The sequence below is a fragment of the Schistocerca piceifrons genome, chromosome 6 (genome assembly GCF_021461385.2).
Source record: "Schistocerca piceifrons isolate TAMUIC-IGC-003096 chromosome 6, iqSchPice1.1, whole genome shotgun sequence".
Classification (NCBI taxonomy): domain Eukaryota; kingdom Metazoa; phylum Arthropoda; class Insecta; order Orthoptera; family Acrididae; genus Schistocerca; species Schistocerca piceifrons.
Window position 1 is genome coordinate 139,168,530 of NC_060143.1, and position 24,048 is coordinate 139,192,577.

Consider the following 24,048-nt stretch of genomic DNA (forward strand, 5'->3'; position numbering starts at 1 on the left):
AAGAATATGATGGTCTAGCAGCTTAGAATGAACACAAAAAAATTGTGACACTCATTGGACGTTCTAGTGTTTTCATCATTAACACCTATGAGATGTTTACAGATTATGGCCAAACTGCAACTAAATAACAAGGTATATTTCTTCATAATATTCAGTTTACAGCGGTTCCAAAAATCACAACAAATTAGAAAAATCGAAGTCATGGATTTTCATCTCATCATTTCACACGATTAACAGCTAGACTACAAGCTGTATACAGTGACTGTTAATGTCACCCTCTTTGCTTAAACTCTTCTCAAAGTTTTTGGTGACTACTGGAACAAGGAGGAGTTGGAACAGACTGTTTCAAAGCCTAGATTGAAGACACTACTGACCATGAAAGAAAAGCCAGCCACTGCATTCTGGACCTCCAAATGAAATCACTAACGGGAAATATAGCTGTGTTGTAGGAATTCTATGTGTTCCAACTGATCTGCTGGAACAATGGTTTATTAAACCTGCCACACGTTTTCAATGGCAGTTGTTAGTTCTCACACTCAGTAAATCACCATATGTGTGGACAATGCTATTGCTGCTATACTTACATGTCTTTATAACTTTTTTTAAAAAAATGAAAATCAGAAAAAAGTACTAACACATATACTTATTAGAGGCATCTTGATTTAAAATGAAATGAAAAAGTTAGCAAAATAATACTCTGTAATTATGAGTATGGACAATACAAAGTGAATGATCATCAACATTAATACTTATGAGTAATGAACCAAAATACTACTGAGCACAAGAAATTTGTATTATTTGTAATCAATAAAGGGGCTTAGTTGAATGATGGGAACATACAAAAAAGAGTGCTAACCTTTTTCACCGGGCAAGCCACGTTCCCCTTGGTCCCCTTGTGCACCCTTGTCTCCTTTCTCCCCTGGAATACCCGGTAAACCAGATTCTCCTGGTAAGCCGGGTGCACCTGGAGGTCCTGGAATGGTACTTCCAGATGACACAGAAGTTCCAGGTACACCTGGTGCACCAGGTGCTCCCTATAACAATATATTGAGGTAAGCTGATGACTTCCAGTGAAAGCAGTTGCATTTACCTCTGCATATATTTAAATTAAAAGAAGGGTTACAAGTGCTACAGCAAATTGGGCCCACAATTTTGTTTACTCATTTAACAATAACAACCTGTGTTCAAACAAATTTACTAAAAACAAGGTGAAACTAGAAAGTCAGTCAAAACAATTTCAAGAACTGGTAAGGTTTTAATATTGTCTTGAGTATTGATGCCTGAATACAACACAAATGTGTGCTGAATTAAAGTACCATTAAATTCATAAGAGAAACTGCATTATGTTATTGGAACATTACAAACAGGATGAAAACTCTGATGCCTAGTGATTTATTACAGCTTAAAGCAAATATATTAATCATTAACATATGAAAAAAAAATACTAAAACTTAAGTGGTCTTCAAGCTTAAGGTTTGAATGTCACAGTGCCTGATCCTGTTGGAAATGGCATGACCTTTCCTTTCTCCAATTTTGGAACTGGATTATCAATACAGTTATAGTGAAGCCTACAGTTTAATGTGGAATATCAACCACAGTACCAAGCAAGTTTGTGGAGCAGTTAGCACACAGAACTCACTTAGGGAGGGTGATGGTTCAATTCCACGTCCAGCCACCCAGATTTAGGTTTTTTTTCTGTGATTTGGCTAAATCACTCCAAGAAAATGTGTGGATGGGTTCTTTGAGGGCACAGCCATTATCCTTTCCAATCCCTGAAATATTCGGAGCTTCTGCTCCCTCCCTCTTTAATTATTTTGATGTTGACGAGACATTAAACCCCACACTTCCTTCCTTCCTTTCTGACCACAGTGTGTCTTTGCATTTTTTAGATATGCATATCACTGGTACAAACAAAAGAGGAAATAAAAAAAGGGATCCTTAGTCAACCTGAGGATTGAAAATCAAACACAGTATACTTGTAGGTAGTGCAACATAAGCATATGTTCATCATCTGGAAATGGAGAATCCGTCAGTAAAATAATATTACATCCCCACTCCAAGGCCTCAGTCTTTTATTGGATGACAAGGGCATTACTTGCCAAGATTTTAGGAAATACATCTACACCATCAATAGCAAATGGTACACTGAGTAGCCATTATGGAAGTGAGACTGAAGAACATTATGGAAGTGAGACTGAATAAGAGATTGGCAGCAATCCAAATTTGTCATGATAATATGTTCCTGCATATCTGTTTGGCAACAAAGTGAGTTGGCCTGTGGTCCTTCATCCTCTATACATAAGGTTACCAAACATCCAGAAAACCCCGTATATGCCCTCCTTTTAACCTCTGCTACACTCACTCTGAGGTTTGGAAGTATCAAGTCTATGGAGAACCATCACTGCCTAATTTTGTTAAAGATGCTTTCTCCATGTGTGATAAATGTGTGGTCTATGTACAGTCATCTACTGTATGTTCATTTTTAGATTTAAAAGGTTTTGACTAGATGATTATTAATTTAAAAATGTGTGTAATTGATGTACCAAGTTCTACTGAGTTATTGAGTGAAAAGGGTGTTCGACTGATGATGTTATGTATTGTGACAAGTTATGTATTTTAAATCAGTTTTTACAACAAAATCTATTATCATTTGGGTTAGATCTTCAGTGACAGCAAGTATGAAGGTTTTTATTTATAATTGCTGAAAATAGTAGAGTAGGCCTACTACTCTGTTTGTACCACAGTCTTGATACTAGAAGGAGACATATACTATCATCATAAAGAGCTGAATATGGTACAGAAAGGGACTAGTTTCAATTGTTATGAGATTTTTAGTGTTCTCCTTCACAAGTTATGTGCCTAGTGGATGATGAGCTCTTGTTGTAAGGAAACCTCATCGCACTTTCTATTGCAATGGCCAGTTTACATTATAAAGGAATTCCTGAACTATAACACAGAGCATCCATGTACCTGTAACAATCAAACACATCCCCATATTCTTTTTTGTGTGCATGCTTAATTATTATAAGCATAATTAAATATTTTATTTTTATATAATAAAACCTAAGCTGTACATACATTAATATGAATTGATTATTACTAGTTACATAATACCACAAACTATGCTGTTATAAATACAACAAATTTATAAAGCTGACTCACAAAATGGATCACCAGAACACAAAATAAATGAAATAAAATAGATTGAATATTGGCTTAGTGAAGCATATTGTGTCACTTAAATACAATTTCAAGAATGTATCTTGCTCCAAATTTTATGATTACATTTAAATGCAAGCACAGATAATTGATAATGTTAGCTCTTCATAAAAATATAAAGAAAAATTCAAGAAAATTATTGATATCTGTGTGCACAATATATATACAGCACTTATGTTTTAAATAATGAAATGATATACCATCAAATTTTAGTTTATATTGTTTGATCTACTGTATCTTGGCTCACAGAACTCTGATTAATATTTTTGGATCTTCATGTCCTATATTTCATTAAAATGATCTGACAACCATGACCATGTAGTCTGTGTTTGGTGCTCTTTGACAGTATTCAATCTCAAGTGATGGCAGATGTCAGGTACAATCCTTAAAGTAATCAGTGTTGTGTAGTACACTGCAGATTTTAAAAATGATGTAAAGTAAAATGTGAAAATGAAGAGTGAAGCCTATTAACATCATAACTCATTGCAGAAAGGTGTTAAAGAATTTCTGTAGAAAGCAATATTAAGGGCTGACCTTTTCCTAACTTACTCTTCCATTTTTGGGATCAAAACCAGAGTAAGTTGGTGTCATCTAGAGTAAAAGTATTTTTTTTTTTCCTTCATGGAAGAGCTCGGATAATTTATTCATATGTAACTAGTGAGAGAAATATGAGGCAGAAATAGGTAATGTTGAATTATTACAAAATTGTTTCTTGCACAATATGCAAGCACAGGCTGTCTAAATGTCCAATTTGAAGGTTAGTATGCTAGATTAAGGACATATTCTTGTGTGAAACAATAAATTTGTTTTTTCATTACTACTTAATTGTTATGAGTACTTGTTTAAAAAGTTTGCTCAATTTATTTGTTTTATTCATCACTGACCAAATTTCAGTTTTCCGTAAACAATCTGAAAGTGTGATTTAACATTTGGAAGGAATGCAATACTGACAAGGTAACCTCCCCATCGCACCCCCCTCAGATTTAGTTATAAGTTGGCACAGTGGATAGGCCTTGATAAACTGAACACAGATCAATTGAGAAAACAGGAAGAAGTTGTGTGGAACTGTGAAAAAATAAGCAAAATATACAAACTGAATAGTCCACGGGTCGCATATGCAACATCATGGACGAAGTGAGCTGAGAAGCGTCGTGGTCCTGTGGTAGTGTGAGCAGCTGCTAAACGAGAGGTCCTTGGTTCAAGTCTTCCCTCGAGTGAAAATTTTATTTTCTTTATTTTTGCATAGTTATTATCTGTCCGTTTGTTCACTGACGTCTCTGTTCACTGTAATAAGTTTAGTGTCTGTGTTTTGCGACCGCACCGCAAAACTGTGTGATCAGTAGACGAAAGGACGTGCCTCTCCAATGGGAACCGAAAACATTTGATCACAAGGTCATAGGTCAACCGATTCCTCCACAGGAAAACACATCTGATATATTCTATACGACACTGGTGATGGCATGTGCGTCACATGACAGGAATATGTTGTCGACCCACCTAACTTGTACACTTGGCGAAAGGGTAAAAAGATTCTTCTACCTTGCCCGATTTAGGTTTTCTTGTAGATGTGATAATCACTCCCAAAAAAGTGATGAAAACATAAGAGTTTGTCACATAAACTGAAAATAAAAAATTAAACTTTTTGCTCAATGGAGGATTTAAACCAAGGACCTTTCGTTCCGCAGCTGCTCACGTTACCACGAGACCACGGCGCTCCAGCGTTCCCAGTGTCCTTGACGTTGCCTATCTTCCCATAAACTACTCAGTTTGTATATTTTGCTTATTTTTTCATAGTTCTACACAACTTCTTCCTGTTTTCTCAATTGATCTGTTTTCAGTTTTTGAAGGCCTATCCACTGTGCCAACTTATAACTAAATCTGAGGGGGGTGCGATGGGGAGGTTCCCTTGTGAGCATATGTTTACCATGGCCAGTTTGCTATAAAAGAACAATCAACTGTACAATTAACATCATTTATTGTGAGATTTGAAAAAATTTGTTCCAGAAAAAACACATTCTGTTCCTGAATGACAAAAAAATTTGTTTATTGCGAAGTTTGACCTCAGGTATCCTTACTACAAAATTATTGGATTTTTATCTTTTTCAATGTAGGGAGAGCAGACGTTTTTTTGAGGACAGCAAAAATATTCCAATCAGTTATAATAATTTGAAACCACTGTTTTGATCACACAAGACTACTATATATGTATTTAAAGATGCAGAACTACTTTTTCCATTTACTCAGGGGTTGATAGAGGCAAACATTACTGTGACAATTTCAGAAAACACGGATAATTGCAGTTTGCTTATAAACCCCCTCCTCCATCTTTAAACTACATCACCTGCACAGAAGTGTCACAGATTCAACACATAACACATAATTTTGATTGGGTTCAAATACTGACCTAACATTTCCAACACAAGACACTGTGGGAATTTGTGTGGTGGCACTCTGCCTAATGGGGATAACAAAAACTGTATTCTATTGGTAGCATGCAAATACTGGAAGAGGTAAATATGACCACACACCACACAGGAGAGGTGCTGAGCAGTTGGCAGTCACAAAAAGAAGACTGAAATCATGTCTAAGCTTTCAGACATTTAGCTATGGGGCCACTGCTGTTTATGTGCTTGTCAAACACTCATCACCTCATCAATACAGTGAGCAGTTAACTTTACTCCTAATTTAACAATTTTGTATTTCATAGAGAATTATCTATGAGAATCTCTCACCCAGCACAAAGTCCCAAGTGAGTGGAAAAAAGTGCAGCTGGTTTCTGTGTAGATGAAGGGCAAAAGGACAGACCCACAAAATTACACAGAAATATTCCTAACATTGGTTTGCTGCAGAATCCTTGTACATTTCCTCAGTTCAAATATAATAAATTTTCTTGAGACTGAGAAGCTTATGTCCATGAATCAGCACAGTTTTAGGAAGCATCACTCTTGCGAAACCCAGCTTGCCCTTTTCTTCACAAGATTTATTGTGAACTATGGGCGAATGGCAACAGACAGATTCCATATTTCTAGATTCCCGGAAAGCATTTAACACAGCACCCCGTTGCAGGCTGTTAAAGAAAGTACGAGCATGTAGAACAGGTTCACAGATACATGAGTTCTCAAAGACTTCTTAAGTTACAGAACCCAGTATGTTGTCCACAACAAAGAATTTTCAACAGAGACAATGGTATCATCAGGGGTGCTCCAGGAAAGTATGATAGGACTGCTGTTATTCTCTATATACATAAATGATTTGGCAGACAGAGTGGGAAGTTCTTTGCTGATGATGCTGTGGTGTACTGTAAGGTGTAGTCAGTGAGTGACTGTAGGAGGATGCAAAATGACTAAGACAAAATTTTGAGTTGATGTGATGAATGGCAGCTAGCTCTAAATTTAGAAAAATGTAAGGTATTGCAGATAAGCACGAAAAACAAACCTGTAATGTTCAGATACAGCATTAGCAGTGTCCTGCTTGGCACAGTCATGTCATTTAAATACGTGGGCATAATGTTGCAAAGCGATATGAAATGGAGCAAGCATGTGAGGACTGTAGAAGGAAAGGTGAATAGTTGACTTCAGTTTATTGGGAGAATTCTATGAAAGTGTGGTTCATTTGTAAGGGAGACCATATGTAGGACACTAGTGCAACCTGTTCTTGAGTATTGTTGAAGTGTTTGTGATCTTATAACTGTACATCCTCCCCCTAGATTCATATGAAATGTCTGATACCACCTTTTTTTATGCAACCGGTTGGTTTTTGGAAGATTCAGTGCTTCCTGGAGACTTTTGTGTGTGTTTTGGATGCATTGTTCAATTCAGTTTGCCAAAACACAGTTTATTATTAGTAAACAAGTATAGAATGTTCTGGAAGGATGTGTATTATAGTAATTGTCTATGGATTGTTGTCATTAACAAAATTATGTACAGGTTCCAAATCAAAAACCTAGCTGAGAAGTTGAAGTAAGAGATATTTAGTAACAAATGTTAAGAGGCTGTGGAAACATTAGCATAAGTGTCTGGCACCTCTAATTATCTTAACTGCAGTTGATTGGTGGGTTGACAGAGATAATCTCATTATCTTGAGAAATGCCTTAAAAATTATGACTAAATGATGTATTTTCATTTGTTATCTATTTTTATGTCCTCCTCTGTAATTGATATCTTTTGTAATTACATTTCTAATTAACTCTCCAATTGTTTACACCACACAACTTTCCAATTTTCAGAATTTAATGCCTTATTTGTAAATTTTACGGATAAAGTATGAGATTTGTACTATCATTGAATGTTAGTAACCAAATCCAAACTGTGATTAATTATGTAACTAAAATAATACAAGAGAAATTATTGTAATTAAAGTTCAGACTGATTTTTTATATTTAAAACTACAGATAATACTAAAAAATGTATGTAATATGATACTGTATTTTATACCTTATTTGGCTGTAACATCAGTTTCTTTACGTTTTGTAAATTTTAATTGTAACATCAAAATTGCACAAAATTAATAATGGGTTATTTTGAAATTTATTGTTAAAATTCTATACAAAGGGATGCAGTGAGGCCTCAAGTTAGTTTTTGAGTTTTTGTTTCGTCAGTCAGTCAAAGAGATCTGTGAAGTATATCAGTCAGTGTTTTGTTAACGTGACAAGTATGCAGTTCAGTTGTCAATAAATTTTGAGAAGCTGGAAACTGTCATATTATTTCATCAAATGAGCTCCAGGCCAAGTTAAGTTAATTTAAGTAACGTTCAAGAATAAAGCATCGTTACAATCTGTACCAGGTCAGATTACAGGAAGACACTGAAGCAATTCAGATGGGCAGCTAGATTTTTTAGTGGTAGGTTTGAACAAAATGCAAGTGTTACGGAGATGTTTCAGGAACTCAAATGGAAATCCCTGGAGGGAAGGTAACATTCTTTTTGAGGAACAGTATTGAGAAAATTTAGAGAATTGTCAATTGAAGCTAACTGCAGAATGATTCTGTTGCCTCCAACATACATTGTGTCTAAAGACCACAAATATAAGATACAAGAAATTATGGATCATAGCATACAGACAGTAGTTTTTCCCTCATTCTATTTGCAAGTGAAACAGAAAAGGAAATGACTAGTAGTGGTACAGGGTACCCTCTGTCACATGCCATAAGGTGGATTGCAGAGTATCAGTGTAGATGTCGGTGAATATGTAGATGTAGACTTCAGCAGAAAAAAATGGTCAACCACAAAAGTGGCAAGCCCTACAAAATTATTCTGAACTTTGTCACATTTTGTAGTCTGGAGTTGTTTCATACAAGTTTTTGGGGCATCACCAGATAACAGATCCACCTTACATAAAGTTTCACGAACATCACTGAATCCTAGACATTTTTGACATGTCTTCAGTTACCTGCTATTTCATTCTTATTACCTTATGTACAAAGATGGAAACATATTTTGCAAGTATGAAGGTTTTTCTGTAAACTAGTTACAAATACAAACACATTTACTGCAAATTTAGCAAACAAGCTTTATTTAAAGTTCAATGTCTTTCCATAGGGAAATGGTGTTTTTTTATTCACTCCTCTACACACTTGTAAGATGCACCTTCTTTTCAGTGGAAGGATTCCATCAGCAAAATGCCTGTTTTCTGCCTGTAGCTATATATATTTTGGTAAGTAGCAGGATGTTATTCTATAACTCTTTTCCTTAGAAACCTCTCACCTGATGCCAATAGAATATTTGCCGAATGGTAACTTTTGTCCTGAGTATTTCTTGTTCTTGGATACAAGGTGAAAGTGGTCAGGATTTCCATTAAGCAAAGGTCAAAAAATACGTTCTTCCACCATTTCATTTGACTTCTCTAGAAGGGACAGTATGATATGAGCTGATCATTTCTGTATACACCTGTTATGTTGAAACTGTAGACTAGAATGACATCAGTTTTTTTTTCTTCTTAATCATCCTTATTTTGCTGTGAACCTCTACCTGTCATTCTGTAATGACTTGAAAAACAGAGAACATCTCTCATGTCCATCTACTTCACACACAACAAACCATTCTTTCTCATGAATGCAGACTCACTTTTCTTTAGATTTTTGCTGACTATGCCTTGTTCAGATAGTCCCCTACAATTTGACATGCACATTCCCACATACTGTTCTCCTTCTCCTACAGAAATTCAGAAACAGCTAGTGAACTATAATATCTGTTTTTTATATGGTTTGTATCATTTTCCTCAGATGAAAACAGTGCTGGAGACTGAAAAAGTAAATATAAAAGCATTCAAATGAAAACCGAAGACCTGCCATAATATATAGTCTGCATTACAGATGGCCCCACAAGAAGGATGGACCTTCACAAGCTGTGGAGGGGGAATGGCACACTGCCACATCACAGGTGCAGGGAGTTGATGGGTTATGACCTTGGTTGTTGTTGGACTGCTCTAGTATGCTTGTCCAGCTGTTGACAGGGAGGCAAACAAAGAAGAGATGAGAGATGTGGTTCATTTTCTGGTTGCTGATCGTACTGGAGTACGCAAAATTCATCGTTGCATGTCTGCTGTGTACAGAAAACATTGCATGTGTCTGATGTGTGTTCATGAGTGGTAGAGGAAATTTCAAGGAGGACACATATCACTGCAAGATGATCTGCAACCAGGACAGGCCCACTGAGCCATTACCCCTGATGTGATGGCATGGATTGATAGCCTTATCCATGGAGACTGATGAATCACAGAGAATGAAATTTATGTACTGGGCAGCATTAGCCATGGCTCTCTGCATGCGATCATCGACGACTACTTGCATTACCACAATATTTGCATTCACTGGGTGCTGCATCACCTGATGGGAGGACAAAAGATGGACAAAAAGACATCAAGTATGAGTCATCTGTTTCGGTATCAATAGGAAGGGCATGTGTTTCTATCCCATATCATCACAGGGCACAAAACATGGTGACACCATTTCGACCCCAAGGGCAAATGGCAAAGCCAACAGCTCACAGCTCCCGTGCCAAAGAAATCCAAAGCTGTTCATACAAGTTCGGATAAGATCTTGATGATTTTGTTCTTCAACTGCAAGGAGGCCTCTGCTCATCGAGTTCCTAGAGTGTGGAACCACCATCATTGAGTAGCAATATGAAGACACTTTGCAGAAACTGTAATGCACCACAAAGTCAAAACGTCCAGGAATGCTATCAGACTGAAGAATCCTGTTGCATGATGATCCCCCCCCCCTCCTCCCTCTCCCTACTGCCAAATGGATGAAGGCTGCTTCAGCAGTTTGGTTGGGAATCACTGTAACAGCTCCTCACATCCCTCATCTGTCACTGGGTGATATTCACATGTTTGGCGCCCAGAAGAAAGATATAAATGGACACTGGTTTCAGACAGATGGGGGAGTGCAAGAGAGGCCATGACTGTGGATCCATCGGTGGCCTATCACTTTCTAAAAAACAGGACTTGATCATCTTGTCTCCTATTGGATTAAATGTCTTAACGTCTGTGGTGATTATTTTAGAATGGACCCATTCCATGGTCCCAGTGTGGTGGGTGTTTGGTTTTCATTTGTATGCCCCTTATAATTCATGAGAGATCTGATTTTATGGATGAGATTTTCGCCAGGTCCATTTTTTGGAATGTATGAGGCATTGTTATGAGAGAATAGCAAAAAATATATTTCTAGCCACAACAAAGCCTGGGAATGCTCGGGGACATCAGTAATCATGCAGTCAGCTTTTCTTTACTGATAACAGTGAAGAAAAATACATTTCAGTGAGTGAATTAGATGAGAAGGAGGTAGTAACTGGAATGAGCCCAGATGGACAAAGGTGTGAATTAGTTGTGAAATCTGTTTATATGCACATGCAGATCCCCCCCCACCCACACACACACACACACACACACACACAAATATACACTTTTTTTACTTTTTACAGCAAAATACGTGAAATAATAAACAGTAAAAATTTTTGTCAATATTATTGTTGTATCTGCACATACAATACAAATGACATGTGCACTCTTCACTTCCTTTCCTGTTCTCCCATAACAAAAAAATTTGAACTAATATGTGAGGGACAATGGCAAGACAAAACAATTTCATTTTTAAACAATGGAAAGTCTGAATTGTGCAGGTGGGAACTCTTCCTACAATATATCCTACATTCCTGTAACCCTCCTAGCCTCAAACTTTGTTAGTCATTGTCCTCATCTATCTATCCCCTTCCCTGTTCCCACTCCAACACTACACAGCTCTCTATTCTACCAATGCACCCAGTCTTCTTATTTCTCTCCTTTTCTGCTACCCCCTCCCTCCCGCCCTCCGACTAACCTCTTGACTGCACCTAGCTGCCCTACCCTCTCTCCACTTCATCCCTGCATGCTCCCGAGCAGCATGTCACCGTTCCCCAACCCTATCCTGCTATCCCTCCCCCTCCCTGCCCCAGCCTCCTCCTTGCCCCCACCAAGTTGCCTCTCCCATCATGCACTGCTGCTGCTGCTCATAGTCTGGCTTCAGCTGCCAGAGACTGTGGTCATGTGTGTGTGTGAATTGCGTTTGCAGTCTGTCATCTATTGTTGACAGAAACCTTGTTGGCCGAAAGCTTATTTTGTGACAGGAAGCTTATTTTGTGACAGTCTTTTTGTTGTGCCTATCTGCGACTTAACATCTCCGCTCTATGGTGAGTAGCAACTATCCTTTTCATAATAATGTCATTTTTATTTTGTCAAACTTCTGAGGTATCTAAATAATGTAACTGAAATTATGTTCTAATAATTGCTATACACATTCTGACAGTAATTCAAAATAACATGAAGACACTCTCCCTCCTCAACACCCCATTTTTAATGGATACCCCCAATTACCCTTATTTGACTTTCTTACATATTGTCAAAAGTCACACAAAATATTCAAACACTTTAACTATAACTGTTTCTTACCAATAAATACTGGCAAATAGACATCATACAAGGCAGAATTTATGTATGAATTCAGTGAAAAGCATACGCCATTAAAATATTGCAGCTAAGAAATAACAAAATTGACGTTAATGTGAAGGCTTCCACACATATAAAGCAGAAGCTCACAAAAGAGTCCAGAAACACTGCAAAATCTAAGGGAGTAACTACTGTCACAATACTGTATATACTGTAAGTTTTTGCCATGAGCATAATATCTCATATTATATTTGTCAAAGGGTTGCAAAGAGTTGAAAACTATGTAATAATGTGTGTTAGTGTTCCAAAAATTCTTTCAATGGGTCACAAGAAATCAGTCTTTTTTATGTAAACAATTGAATATCCAGGATGGGATAGCAACAATATACATACATTACTACTTATCACACAGAGGTGGTGTTGAGTAACAGCCTATTCTTTGCATACTGTTTTTTATGATTTACATATTCCTTACATGGCATTTTACAATATTGTAATCAATACAATACTGTAATTAATTAAGATTACACCTACATATGATAAACTGTATCATCTAAGTGAGTATATAAATTTAAAAAGGAAAAGAAAACAAGGAAAGAAGAAAAACGTGTAAATGTTGATAGAAATAGAAAACAGAAACAACATATGCACTTGCCAAACCTCAGTATTTTGTGTTGCCTGCCACAGCCAAATAACACACCCTGTTCTTTCTTTGAATAAGCAGATCACAGACATTTCCATTCAAACATTCAACAATTTTGTGACTTAGTTAATAGGTGATGGATTAATCAATGGACAGTATCAAAATGAAGGTGCCAATGTATCACATACACTGAATGTCAGCCAGTGACAAACTGGCAATTATGCACTAAAACAGTCAGTTAATGACTGACCAACTTAAAGATGTTATGTGTAATGAGTTCAAGGCCATAAATGTCAATCCTTCATGAAAGAAATATCACATAATTTGGAGAAATATGTTCTGTTATTCATGGCTGTCAATGAAAACCATTCTCAGTATAATATATTAATAGAAAGTTAGTCAAGAGGACCTTCCATTAATATTGAGACCATTAATATTGAGACCATTAGAGAGAGAGAGAGAGAGCAATACTTCAGATTGTCCATCCTAAAAGAACTACCCCAGCATTCATCTGAAGTGATATATGGCACCCACAGGAAAATGAAATCAAAATACAGTAGCTGGACCATGGGTCAAACATCTTTCCTTCAAAATAGAAGTCCAGTATCATACCTGTCATTACATCTTGCTCTATCATACTTTGTTTGACAATATTCTTATAAAACATTTCCCATATTGATACATTCTCTGTTATGATCTTTTAAGTGTGACTTTGTACCTCCCGTTACTCATCTGCAGATGAGTGTGCTTTCTTAATTTTTTTGAAAGTGCAATAACGTGAATGCAGAAAGTCTTTTGCTTCTTCATTTGAGTGTAATTTTGTTTTGGTGTTTTTTTTCATTAAATCTTCTTTTGTGATTTATGATGACACATTATTTTATTATTTCTGAGGTTGTTCATTACATTTCAAACTAAATCTGCACATCACCATCAATCTTTGTTGCTGATGTTTAGAATTACATCAATGAGACACTTATGTCACTCACCACAGGTCCTGGAAGCCCTCGCAAACCCTGCGGCCCGGTATCTCCACGGTCACCCTTTAAACCTTTCTCACCACTGGTGCCATCTCTGCCAGGGGGCCCTGGTGGACCTTGTTCCCCAGGAAATCCTCTTAATCCTTGTGGTCCTTCTGGACCTTCTGGGCCTGGAGAGCCCTGGTAAAATACAATAATGATCATCAGAAAAACTACAGTTTACAGCATTGAAGAGATGTTGATGTGTCATTTATGTGAAGTCTGTCAAAGGTTACTGTCAGTGAAGTATCCAAACAATGTATCATTAAAGAAAGGAAAAAGTAAAAAGAACATAAGAAATAATCGTGTGCCCTTCAAGAAGTGTCACTGCCTGTAATCTGTAAGTCTTACCAATCTACAGACATAGGTGACACTGAAAATGAATGTGCTGCATTCACTGTTAATAGAACATAGATAATTAGAGCACAACACTAATTAAACAACAAACTCTGAATATTAAACTGGTATTACTTTTTGCTACCAAGGCTTGTGGAAGGCAGGGAAACGACAAACAGTTTAATGATCTAGTGTAAATTAATGAGTACACATGTTGGTACTGTAGTAACTGTGGCTGACACCTTTTGATCCAGCTAACAATCACACAGCAGAGGCTTTGTGTTGCCGCCCTAACATGATGCCTGCAACTCACCCGCAGCACATTGCACCTGCAGCAGCTGTTGCAGAATCTGGTGGTGCCACATTCACTGGATACAGTGCTGTTATTGCCAATATTAGCTTGCCTCTTTGAGCCATGTGACGTTATCTTGATTTTATGGTATTCCTCCACTGGACACTGCCCAGCCACTCACTTCAGTCGACAGTGGAAGATCACAGTTACAATTCTCTGGATCAGGAGCTAATTGCTCACGTGGTCCCACAATCTGCCCATGTGGTCCCACAATCAGAGTTCCACTCACCACAGTGCAGCGCACACATGTCAAAGCCTGCAGCCTCGCCCACTTCATCCAAACCATTGAGTCTTTATGAGTACTTCAATCACAAACAATGCCCATTTATGGACATTACCTGAACACGTCAGTGCTGCTCTATTAAGATGGATAGTGTACTTAACTCAGTGGCTTCATTAGCATAATGGTACAGCTCATACATTCAGAAAATTGTCACTGTATTTGGTGTCAAGCCTTATCAGATCAGGATAATCTTTGATTTGTATAACTTTGGAAGCTGTTTTCTGTTATACTTGCTTAAGGTAATGTGCAATACAGTTCTATTGTTCTTTTGACTACCCATGCGCATTTATTCATTGTAATATGAATCTCCCACAATGAGATTCAACAGTGGCACTGTGGTAAAAATTTGTTTTCTATAACACCTCACTCAACTTTAACAACAAGGGTAAACTTTAAGCAAAGACTGTTTTAGTTCCAGGATTTTGTTCCCTGCATCTGTGCTCAACTTGGTAGCCTTCTCTCTGTCTTACACACAGTACTTTTCATGGTTCTGCTCCACATTCAGACTCAGACTAGACATTGTCAGCTGTTTAGCTTACTTGCATTTGTGTCCTCCTTCCTTAGATCCAGTGGCATTGTAGCTAACGAGCTACACTATCTGTTGCTTCTGGGTTACAAGAGGTCATTGCATCTTTCACACTATCAAATTCTTTGTTAACATAATTTTCTGTGAGAGACATTGCTTTTGTGCAATGCAGTTATTTACGATTGGCTCTTAGGTCAGACTGCTCAGCTCTTCATTTGCGTGTGCACAATTTTTGCTCTGTCATGTTTCATGATTATATGCCATATTATTACTTATTTTGACTTGCCTCTGTCTAGTGATAGTGCAGATTATTTAATTTGTTAAATGTTTGCTGAGTTATGTGCCTGCGCTATTAACTGTGCCATTCTGCTCCTATTGCTTTACTGTATTTATTGGGAGCCCTTTCATGTGAGTAACGACTTGACGCAGTGTGTACATTTCTTGCATCTTAGTGTACTCCATGGATGTGGATTGATGTGTGTTCTGTTCGCTATTCCATTTTCATTTGGAGGTAACTACCTGTGTCACATGAAACAGCTCGTTACCGGTAGTTACGGATAGCTCGGCATTTGTTGATTTTGCCATTGTGAATTCTGGGGCAGATAGGCTGTGCATCGAATTTCAGTTGAACCACTGTCAATCTTGGACATTACATGACTCAGTTACTGTCAATCTACTTTCCTACTATCATATGTTCATCTGTCATAGTTGATCCAGCACTGGAACTGTCTCTGTCTTGGTTTGTAAAATCATGGGGTGGCTGATGCAGCAATTGGTTCACACCTTTAATTGTTTGGCTCAAAGTGCAACAGCAGCTTCACTTTAACTGTGGGACATGTCATCACAGCTTTGGCCTCAAGTTTGGCTCTTACAGCATATCTCTGAGTTTATTTTTTGGCAGCTCACCTGTCCCTCTGCTGCGTCAGTCCTGCTATGGAAAATGTGGTCTCTAACTCCTCCAGATTTCAACAGTGCCTTGGATTCATGGCCAACCTTCCCCAGATGGCTGACATACTTCCCTCAGGCGTCTGCATTCCCCACCGATTGCCTTCGGGCTTCCCCAGACAGCTCAGCCTCCTGCACTGCATCCTTTGCCCCAGTGGCCCCTCCATCACTGTCAGCCCAACTACCGCCACTGGTGCCCCTCCATCCCCAGCACCTCCACAGGCTCAGTGACTCCTCAGGCTCCAGCACCACTTGCATCCTCGCTGCCAGGCCTGGCGCCTCTTCAAGCTCCAGCATCACTGGCGCCCTTGCACTGGGGTCCAGGATCTCTTCAGATTCCAGCAACACTGGTGCCCTTGCCACTGGCACCCTCGCTGCCAGGCCTGGTGCCTCTTCAGGTTCCACCACCACCACCACCAATGCCCTCCCTCACCAGTGTGTCCAGGGCATCTTCAGGTTCCAGCACCACTGGCGCCCTTGCCATTGGCAGCCTCTGTGTCAGCCCTGGAACTTCTTTCAGTTCCAGCAGCACCAGCACCCTTGCTACTGGTCACAGCACCTCTCCCTATCCACATGCAATGGCACCCTCACTGCTGGCCTCCACATTACTAGCCCACTTGACACTCCCTCTCTTGTGCTTCCTGTGCCCTTGGCACCTGTCCGCTTCATGTAGTCCCCTTCTTGTCCAATGTTGGTGTCACACCACACTCTGTCAACATCACTGACCACATCTTGTCCCTTCCAGACACATTTCCTTTGTTTTGGCCATCCTTTGTACCTGTTACCAACATTCAGCCAACATCCTCGTAGCCCTGCTTCTCTCCTGGGCTTCTTCTCATGTGGGTCACGCTCACATCACATCCTCGGTTTCCCCTCCAATAGTCACCATTGTGGTGTGCGATGTATCTTCCCCTGGACTATGCTCCGTGCCACTCTGCCCTACTCAATGGCCCCAGATATCTTTCGTCTTGGTTGTGTCCTGCAACCTCCATGGTCTCCTACTCTTTGCAGAGTGCCTGCCTCTTCTCTTCAGGGCACCATCCATGGGACTTCAGCTGGAATTCCCCATCACCCCTATTCTCTGGTCATGGAAGTTTCACTGCAAGCTTGGCCCCTTCAGGTTGTGCCACCTTTTGTGGCATGATCACCCTTTTGTCAGTGATGACATTGCATGGATCTTGTTTTTCAGGTTCAATTCTCCCCAATGGTACCTCTGTCTCCCCCTTGGAGCAGAGCGGATGCTGTATCATCAACAGGTGCAAGCTACATGACATTATCATGATGTCCTGGTATTCTTTCAACAGACAGCTTTGTGCGATGCCGCCCAGCTGCCCATCAGTGAATCAACGGCTGGAGCTCAGAGCTATGGTTCTCTTGGCAAGGAGCCAACCGCAAAAGCAATTCCACACTCAAGAGTTCCATTCACTGTAGTGCAGTGCACATCAGACAGAGCCTACAGCCTCGCATACTGTGTCCAAAGTCTTCACGAGTGCTTCAGCCATGGACTGTGCCCATGTACGGACATTTCCTGGCTGCACCAGTGTTACTCTATTAGGATAGAGAGTATACTTAACTCAGTGGCTGTATTAACATACTGTGTCCAAAGTCTTCGCGAGTGCTTCAGCCATGGGCTGTGCCCATGTACGGATATTTCCTGGCTGCACCAGTGCTGCTCTATTAGGATAGAGAGTATACTTAACTCAGGGGTAATATATGTGATGAAATTGAGCGCTTACACTTATTACATACCCTCATTTGCTGGAAATGGGTTTCTGTGGTGATTTTCAAGTTGTTTCTCAATCTTATAACTTTTACGCTTCCCAGCTGTTTCCTCCACATAAATATACAATGGTTTCCAGTGTAGTTCCCCATGGAAACTGCTTCTTCAAAATGAGTTCTAAATTTGTGAGTGATTGAATATACATACTAGCGGGTAAAAAAAAAACATTACCATGGGCGGAGCTAGTGTAGTACACGTTTCTGCCATGTGTATAACACAACTGATTGCAGTTCAGTACTGGTTGTGTTGTTGACCTGGCTTGTTCAGGTCATCTGCAGTGACTGTTTTTGCTAGTGCTGTATTATTCTTTTTTTTTCATTTTTTATGATGGTATGTTTAAGTAAACAAGGTGCAGCTGTGAAATTTTGTTTTCTACTTGGTAAAAATGTCGCTGAAACGGTTTTAATGTTGAAAACAGCTTACCAAGATGACGCCAAGGGAAAAACTCAAATATATCAAAGGCTTGCTTGATTTAAAAATGGTGACTTGTCAATTGATGATAAGCCTCATTTTGGACGTCCGTCAATGACCCGTATAAATGAAAATATTGAAAAAATTCGGGGTTGTGCTCACAGACTGTCGACAGACAATTGATCAACTGTCAGAGATTAATAGGTTGTAATAGAGAGTATTTTGAAGGGGATAAGGTTGTTTTGCAAACAATTTGAAAATATATAGCTTTTTAGAAAAATAATTCTTTTTTTTTTTTTTTTTTTTTTTTTTTTTTTTTTTTTTTGTATCCTCATGTAGGATACTTTAAATACTATCTTTCATTCCCTCTTTAATTTTTTGAGGCTACTTCTCATCTAATGTGAATACATGCTGTGTCAGATCTTTCTTTCCAACTCATCCAGATAATAATAACCTCTGTAAAATGAGGCATACACTTCAGTTTCACATAAAATATACTCTCTAGCTGCAATGATGTAAAAGATCAAATCATTGATGAAGAAACAATACAATATAACTGACTCTGTGTGGATTTGCTGTGTAACTGCTAAAGTGCATGCAGCCACATTACCGTATTTACTCGAATCTAAGCCACATTTTTTTTCCAGTTTTTTTATTCCAAAAAACTGCCTGCGGCTTAGAATCGAGTGCAAAGCAAGCGGAAGTTGTGAGTAATGTTGGTAGGTGCCCCCACAACGAACTTCTGCCGTCTAATATATGCAGTGAGTATGGAGATCACTGAATATATGTAGTGCTACACAGGCATGCTTTGCAGGCACATATGATAAATACTGGCGCCAAAACCTCTGTGTCAGTAAATAAATTAAAAAAAAAAGAGGTGGAAGATGAGCTTTTTTCTCTGCCCCAAGTTTCGACCACTGCATTTTCATATATTATCCATTAAAGTAAATACAAATTCCATATTGTTCATCTTTGAATATAGCAGCATTTCAATGTACTACAAAAAACCACTGGCAAGACTGTTTGGCATGTTTGTCAATATGCCCAACTCTACGTTCTGAATTTTTTCCTACTTGTGAGAAGAGATGGTTGCTAATAGGAACTTTTATGAATTGTGAATTACATGCAGTATTCTCTTCACCATAAGAATAATACGAATATAAACATTTTGCCATGTATTGTTTCATGTTTGCAGATACCTCATTTAAATCCTGTCTGCCTCTTAAACTACGAAACTAGAGTGAGACAACAGCAAACGCGGAATAATATACATATCATGTCATGTTTATATTCATATTTTTTTTATGCCTAATAGTGATACAGTCAGAAATGAAGCACGGCAATTGACTAGATTTTTAAATCTAAGATGACTCTAATTTCTGTGCAGAATGTAATGTACTAAAGGGGCGCCTGCAAAGATTTTCAAACGGAGAAAAATTTTCACTAAACTCTCATTCAGATTATCTTCTACCATACGCAGTCTATTATTTGGTTCTTGTTGATCATTATCAAGGAAAGCAGCAGTGTAAGTAACAACAAATAGCAGTATCTTGCCATTGTTTCGCTAACGAGATGATTCCTCTCTCTCTTTTTTTTTTTTTTTTTTTTTTTAATTGTAAGCAGCAGCAGCGCACACTAAAGCAATCCATGCCACGATCAGCGACAGGTCGTAAACACTCATCATCAGAATGCAACAAACAACGGATGACACCGTACAATAAGGCATTTTCAGCTTAGAGTGACGTAAACACCTACAACAAAGAGAACGGCACTTATCAGATCAAAGAAAAACAAGCAATGAATTCAAACGAGACGAAGCACGTGAAGAAGGAAGGGTACCCGTATAAATACAGACGTAGCACCTGACACATAGCAATGGCTACCTGGTAAAGCTTAACTGCTAAGCTTACGACTCGAACCAAACTACTGTAGCTGTATCGTCATTCATTCGACCTAAATTGTGTCTCATATTACAATGGACCAACTTTGTTTTGATTTGGAGGAGCGGCCATAAACTTTTCTCTCCCCTTGAATTTCGAGTCTCAAATTTCAGGTGCGACTTAGATTCGGGAATTTTTTTTTCCTTGATTTCGAGTCTCATTTTTCAGGTGCGGCTTAGATTCGAGTGCGGCTTAGATTTGAGTAAATACAGTAAATTGTTATTGCTTGTTATTATTTCCCCATGTTGCACAGCAATTCCTGGAAGGAAATTTACACAGTCTCTGACAAGCTGATCTTGCTGCTCATGTGAAAGTAATGTGTAAAAGTGGAGACTTGTTTTTGAGAGAGATTAACAGCTGCCATTCACAGCCCCAATAATTTATCCTCTGCTGGTCTTCCTGAATTTTGCTACAGTCTACTGGCATTGCAAACTCCCTAACCCCTTGTCAATACACAGCATTTTGTAATAAATATTCATTGCTCAGTGCACATAAATCTGAAGAACCTTTTTAACATTACTATTGATTCACATTTAATTTTTATGTGGTAGTCATTATTCTTTAAATGGAAAACACTGAATTTTGTCTTCTCAGTATCAGTCTAAATTAATGTCATCATACTATAGCACCTGTTGTTCTAAATCTACAATCAATTTTCTCTCCATTGAACTTGAATGAAAGAACAAGACACAGGCAATGTCCTATACAACATGTAGCTAAAAAAATGAGGAACAGGTAAAAAAAGATAGACCATACCTGAGGTCCTGGAACTCCTGGTGGACCTGCTGGGCCAGGCACACCCTCTCCAGCAGCTGACACATTTCCAGGTGGACCCTGTGGCCCAGGTAATCCCCTCAGACCTGGAGTACCTGGTGTTCCATCGGAGCCAGGCTCTCCTTTTGCACCAGGGATGCCTGGGCTACCCTTTGAGGATAGTAAAATGAAGTTGGCAATTAATGCAAAACAAGCAAGAACAATGTAACTTTCAAAATGTTTCTTTATGAAGTATGACTTCATAATTGTATAGCGACACTTATGGTTGCTATATGTTGTATATACAGCTGCATTTATCTGTTATTGGTAACTTAATATTTACTTGATTACAATAGTTGTACATACAGAATAATGATAATGGAAATCCTGGATGGAAAAATAAGTAAAAGGCAACCACTTAACAATTAACACTAGCTTTCAAGCCCTTGCTCTTTTTCCAGTAGAAAAACAGACATTCACACAGAGGTCTAAACATACATGTTCACAATAGTGGCTAGACTCTCACTGATGTATTGACAGTGCATTGTTAACAAACGTCCATTCTCTCATATACAAATACTAAAAATTTGTTTTTCTTTTCCACTTGTTGCTACTGTTCATTACTTTTATTTTTTTTTTTTCTTACAAACTGTGTGTCATTCAGTGTTGTCATTGTCATCATTTGCTGACACTGCTGTTGCACACATGCAATGTAGTATGCAAAGACAGCTTGTGGGCCAGGAAGGGAGTGTACTTGATAGTGCAGTTATTAGTACCTTCATCTCTCAGACACATATCAGTTGTAGGCCTTAGCTCCAGGGCCTCATGCAGTAATGAAAGTGACAACATTTGCATCTGCACATAGCGATAAATACATGGTGACAGAAGTGGAATTTTTTTTATTATTATTATTATAACTGTTTAGTCCAGATGGAAAATTTCTGTCTGAAATTCTGTGCAAATAGGACAAATAATGCTTCTTAGTTTATGTGAAACTCAAAACAGATTAATAAAATTCAAAAAGGGTGCTTACCGGTTCTCCCTTGCCACCAGGACGGCCTGGAGGCCCTACAGGACCAGGAAGTCCCCGTGAACCTGTATCTCCTCTTGGTCCTCTGGGACCTGGACTTCCTGGAGGACCCTGCGGTGTTCATCAACAGACATGTTCCAAGACTTTCTACAAGAATCTTGTACATAATGAAAGTATAAGCACTTATCAAACATTTTTACAGTTTAATCAAGTTTTACACTGAAGAAAAATGCTTGTAAACCCCCAGAACAATTACCAAAAAATTAAAAAATTTTTTAATGACAATTATGATTAGTAATGTATAACTCAGAGGCTGTATAATTTTTGTAAATTAACATCTAAATAATATCCTTCAGTATTTTTTACTCAGATACGACCAGGGAAAAATGTTGTGGATACAGAACAGATAAAAAAAGTTCTTCTCACCCAGAGCAAAGGACATAAACCTTAGGGGAATACTTAATATAAAAATAAGTGTGGCAATCAGGTTGAAAGCATACAGTACACCTCAAATACACATTTTAAATGATTTGAATGTTAAAATCAATTTAAATGAGGCTCAGTTGTTGAGTTCCCAGATGTAGGTAGACAATTTCTGCCACTCTACCCACAGTATGAAAGAAGTTTAGGAGCAGTGAGATTGTGATGGCATTTATGAGTAAGACTCAAGCATGTAACATGCAAAAACAAGATTATCTTGTCATTTGTTGTTGTTGTTTGTCAGTTAAGGTGCTTGATAGTGCAATTATTAGCATCCTCATCATCTGCTATTGTAGGCTTTTACTACCCATTACCTGGACACATGAAACTTAACCAGAAAAATAAGTCTGTATCAATAATTAAATGGTCATGGTGTTTTATTGTTAGTCTGTAGACTTAGGTCAATTCTCTTGCAGTGAAAGGCAACATGTTTATTGGAATTTCCAGTGTGACTAAATAACAAGCCCACTAGCAAATCGAAATAGTATTAGGTGATGAAATAAATGTTGTCATGGTATAATCAAAAGGAAAATTTGTGCATGGATATGTTCTTCCAGTGTACAGCATAAGGTTCTTAATGGAGCACCATTAACAAGAAAGCACAGACAGCCATCATTTACTTTCAGCATTACATAACTAAATTTTAAGAACCACTATACTGAAATTTGACTTTTTAATGCAGTCCTTTTGTGATTAGCCCATGGTAGTGACCCAGGTTTCACACTTTTTCAGTAACTACTTCATGCAGTGCCATTATTTTTTATTTTTGTAAGTGGGTATACTTCATTCTACACAGAACTGTCTAAATGGTAATACATTTTTTAAATTACGTACATAAGAATCATCATATTTAAAATGGTATTTTCAAAAGCTGTTATGATATTTATTTACTTTTAAAAAATTCCATCTACTTCTACTGAAGACGTACATGAGAGGTGTTATTCTGTTAATCAACATGATTATTTAATAAGTACATTGGTTTGTTAGTTATAAGGGACTCCAATGTTCGACAGGTTACATAGCAAATATCTTCAAGAGCTTGAAAGAGAACCAGTGTCCACTCAGCATGTCCACTGGAGTTTCATTTGAGATGTGGAAGCAGCTCTATTCGTTGCTGCTGAGGGGCAGAGAAGCCATCTCCAAGATATAGCTCATGTCAGCACAAATGACAACTGTGACTTGAGTTCTGCAACTATCTTCAATTTCTGCTTGTTGGTGGTGGAAGTAGTGAAGACTGCTGGTTCTGTTTGTGAAAATAGTTTACCATCTGCAATTTGGACCCAGGACTAATTGGAGTCCTCTAGTTTTGAACCAAGTGGATAATTATGAAATGAAATCCAGATTGCTGCTCTAGGAGTTTAGTGTTTTTATAGCAGCAATTTGGATTTCACTACATAAGGTCTCTACGAGATATTTT

The 24,048-nt window shown here is 38.3% G+C and overlaps 1 protein-coding gene across 4 annotated transcripts in view; it reads right to left on the reverse strand.

Annotated features, from left to right (window-relative positions):
* LOC124802542 (collagen alpha-1(IX) chain-like) overlaps positions 1 to 24,048 on the reverse strand; it is a 403,811-nt gene that overhangs the window by 99,825 nt on the left and 279,938 nt on the right. For all 4 annotated transcript variants that reach the window (XM_047263404.1, XM_047263402.1, XM_047263401.1 and 1 more), the window contains 4 exons: positions 22,155 to 22,262; positions 21,125 to 21,292; positions 13,766 to 13,936; positions 857 to 1,034 (listed from right to left, as the gene is read on the reverse strand). In XM_047263404.1, coding sequence (XP_047119360.1) covers positions 857 to 1,034; positions 13,766 to 13,936; positions 21,125 to 21,292; positions 22,155 to 22,262 — 625 coding nt within the window. The remainder of the gene's footprint in view (positions 1 to 856; positions 1,035 to 13,765; positions 13,937 to 21,124; positions 21,293 to 22,154; positions 22,263 to 24,048) is intronic.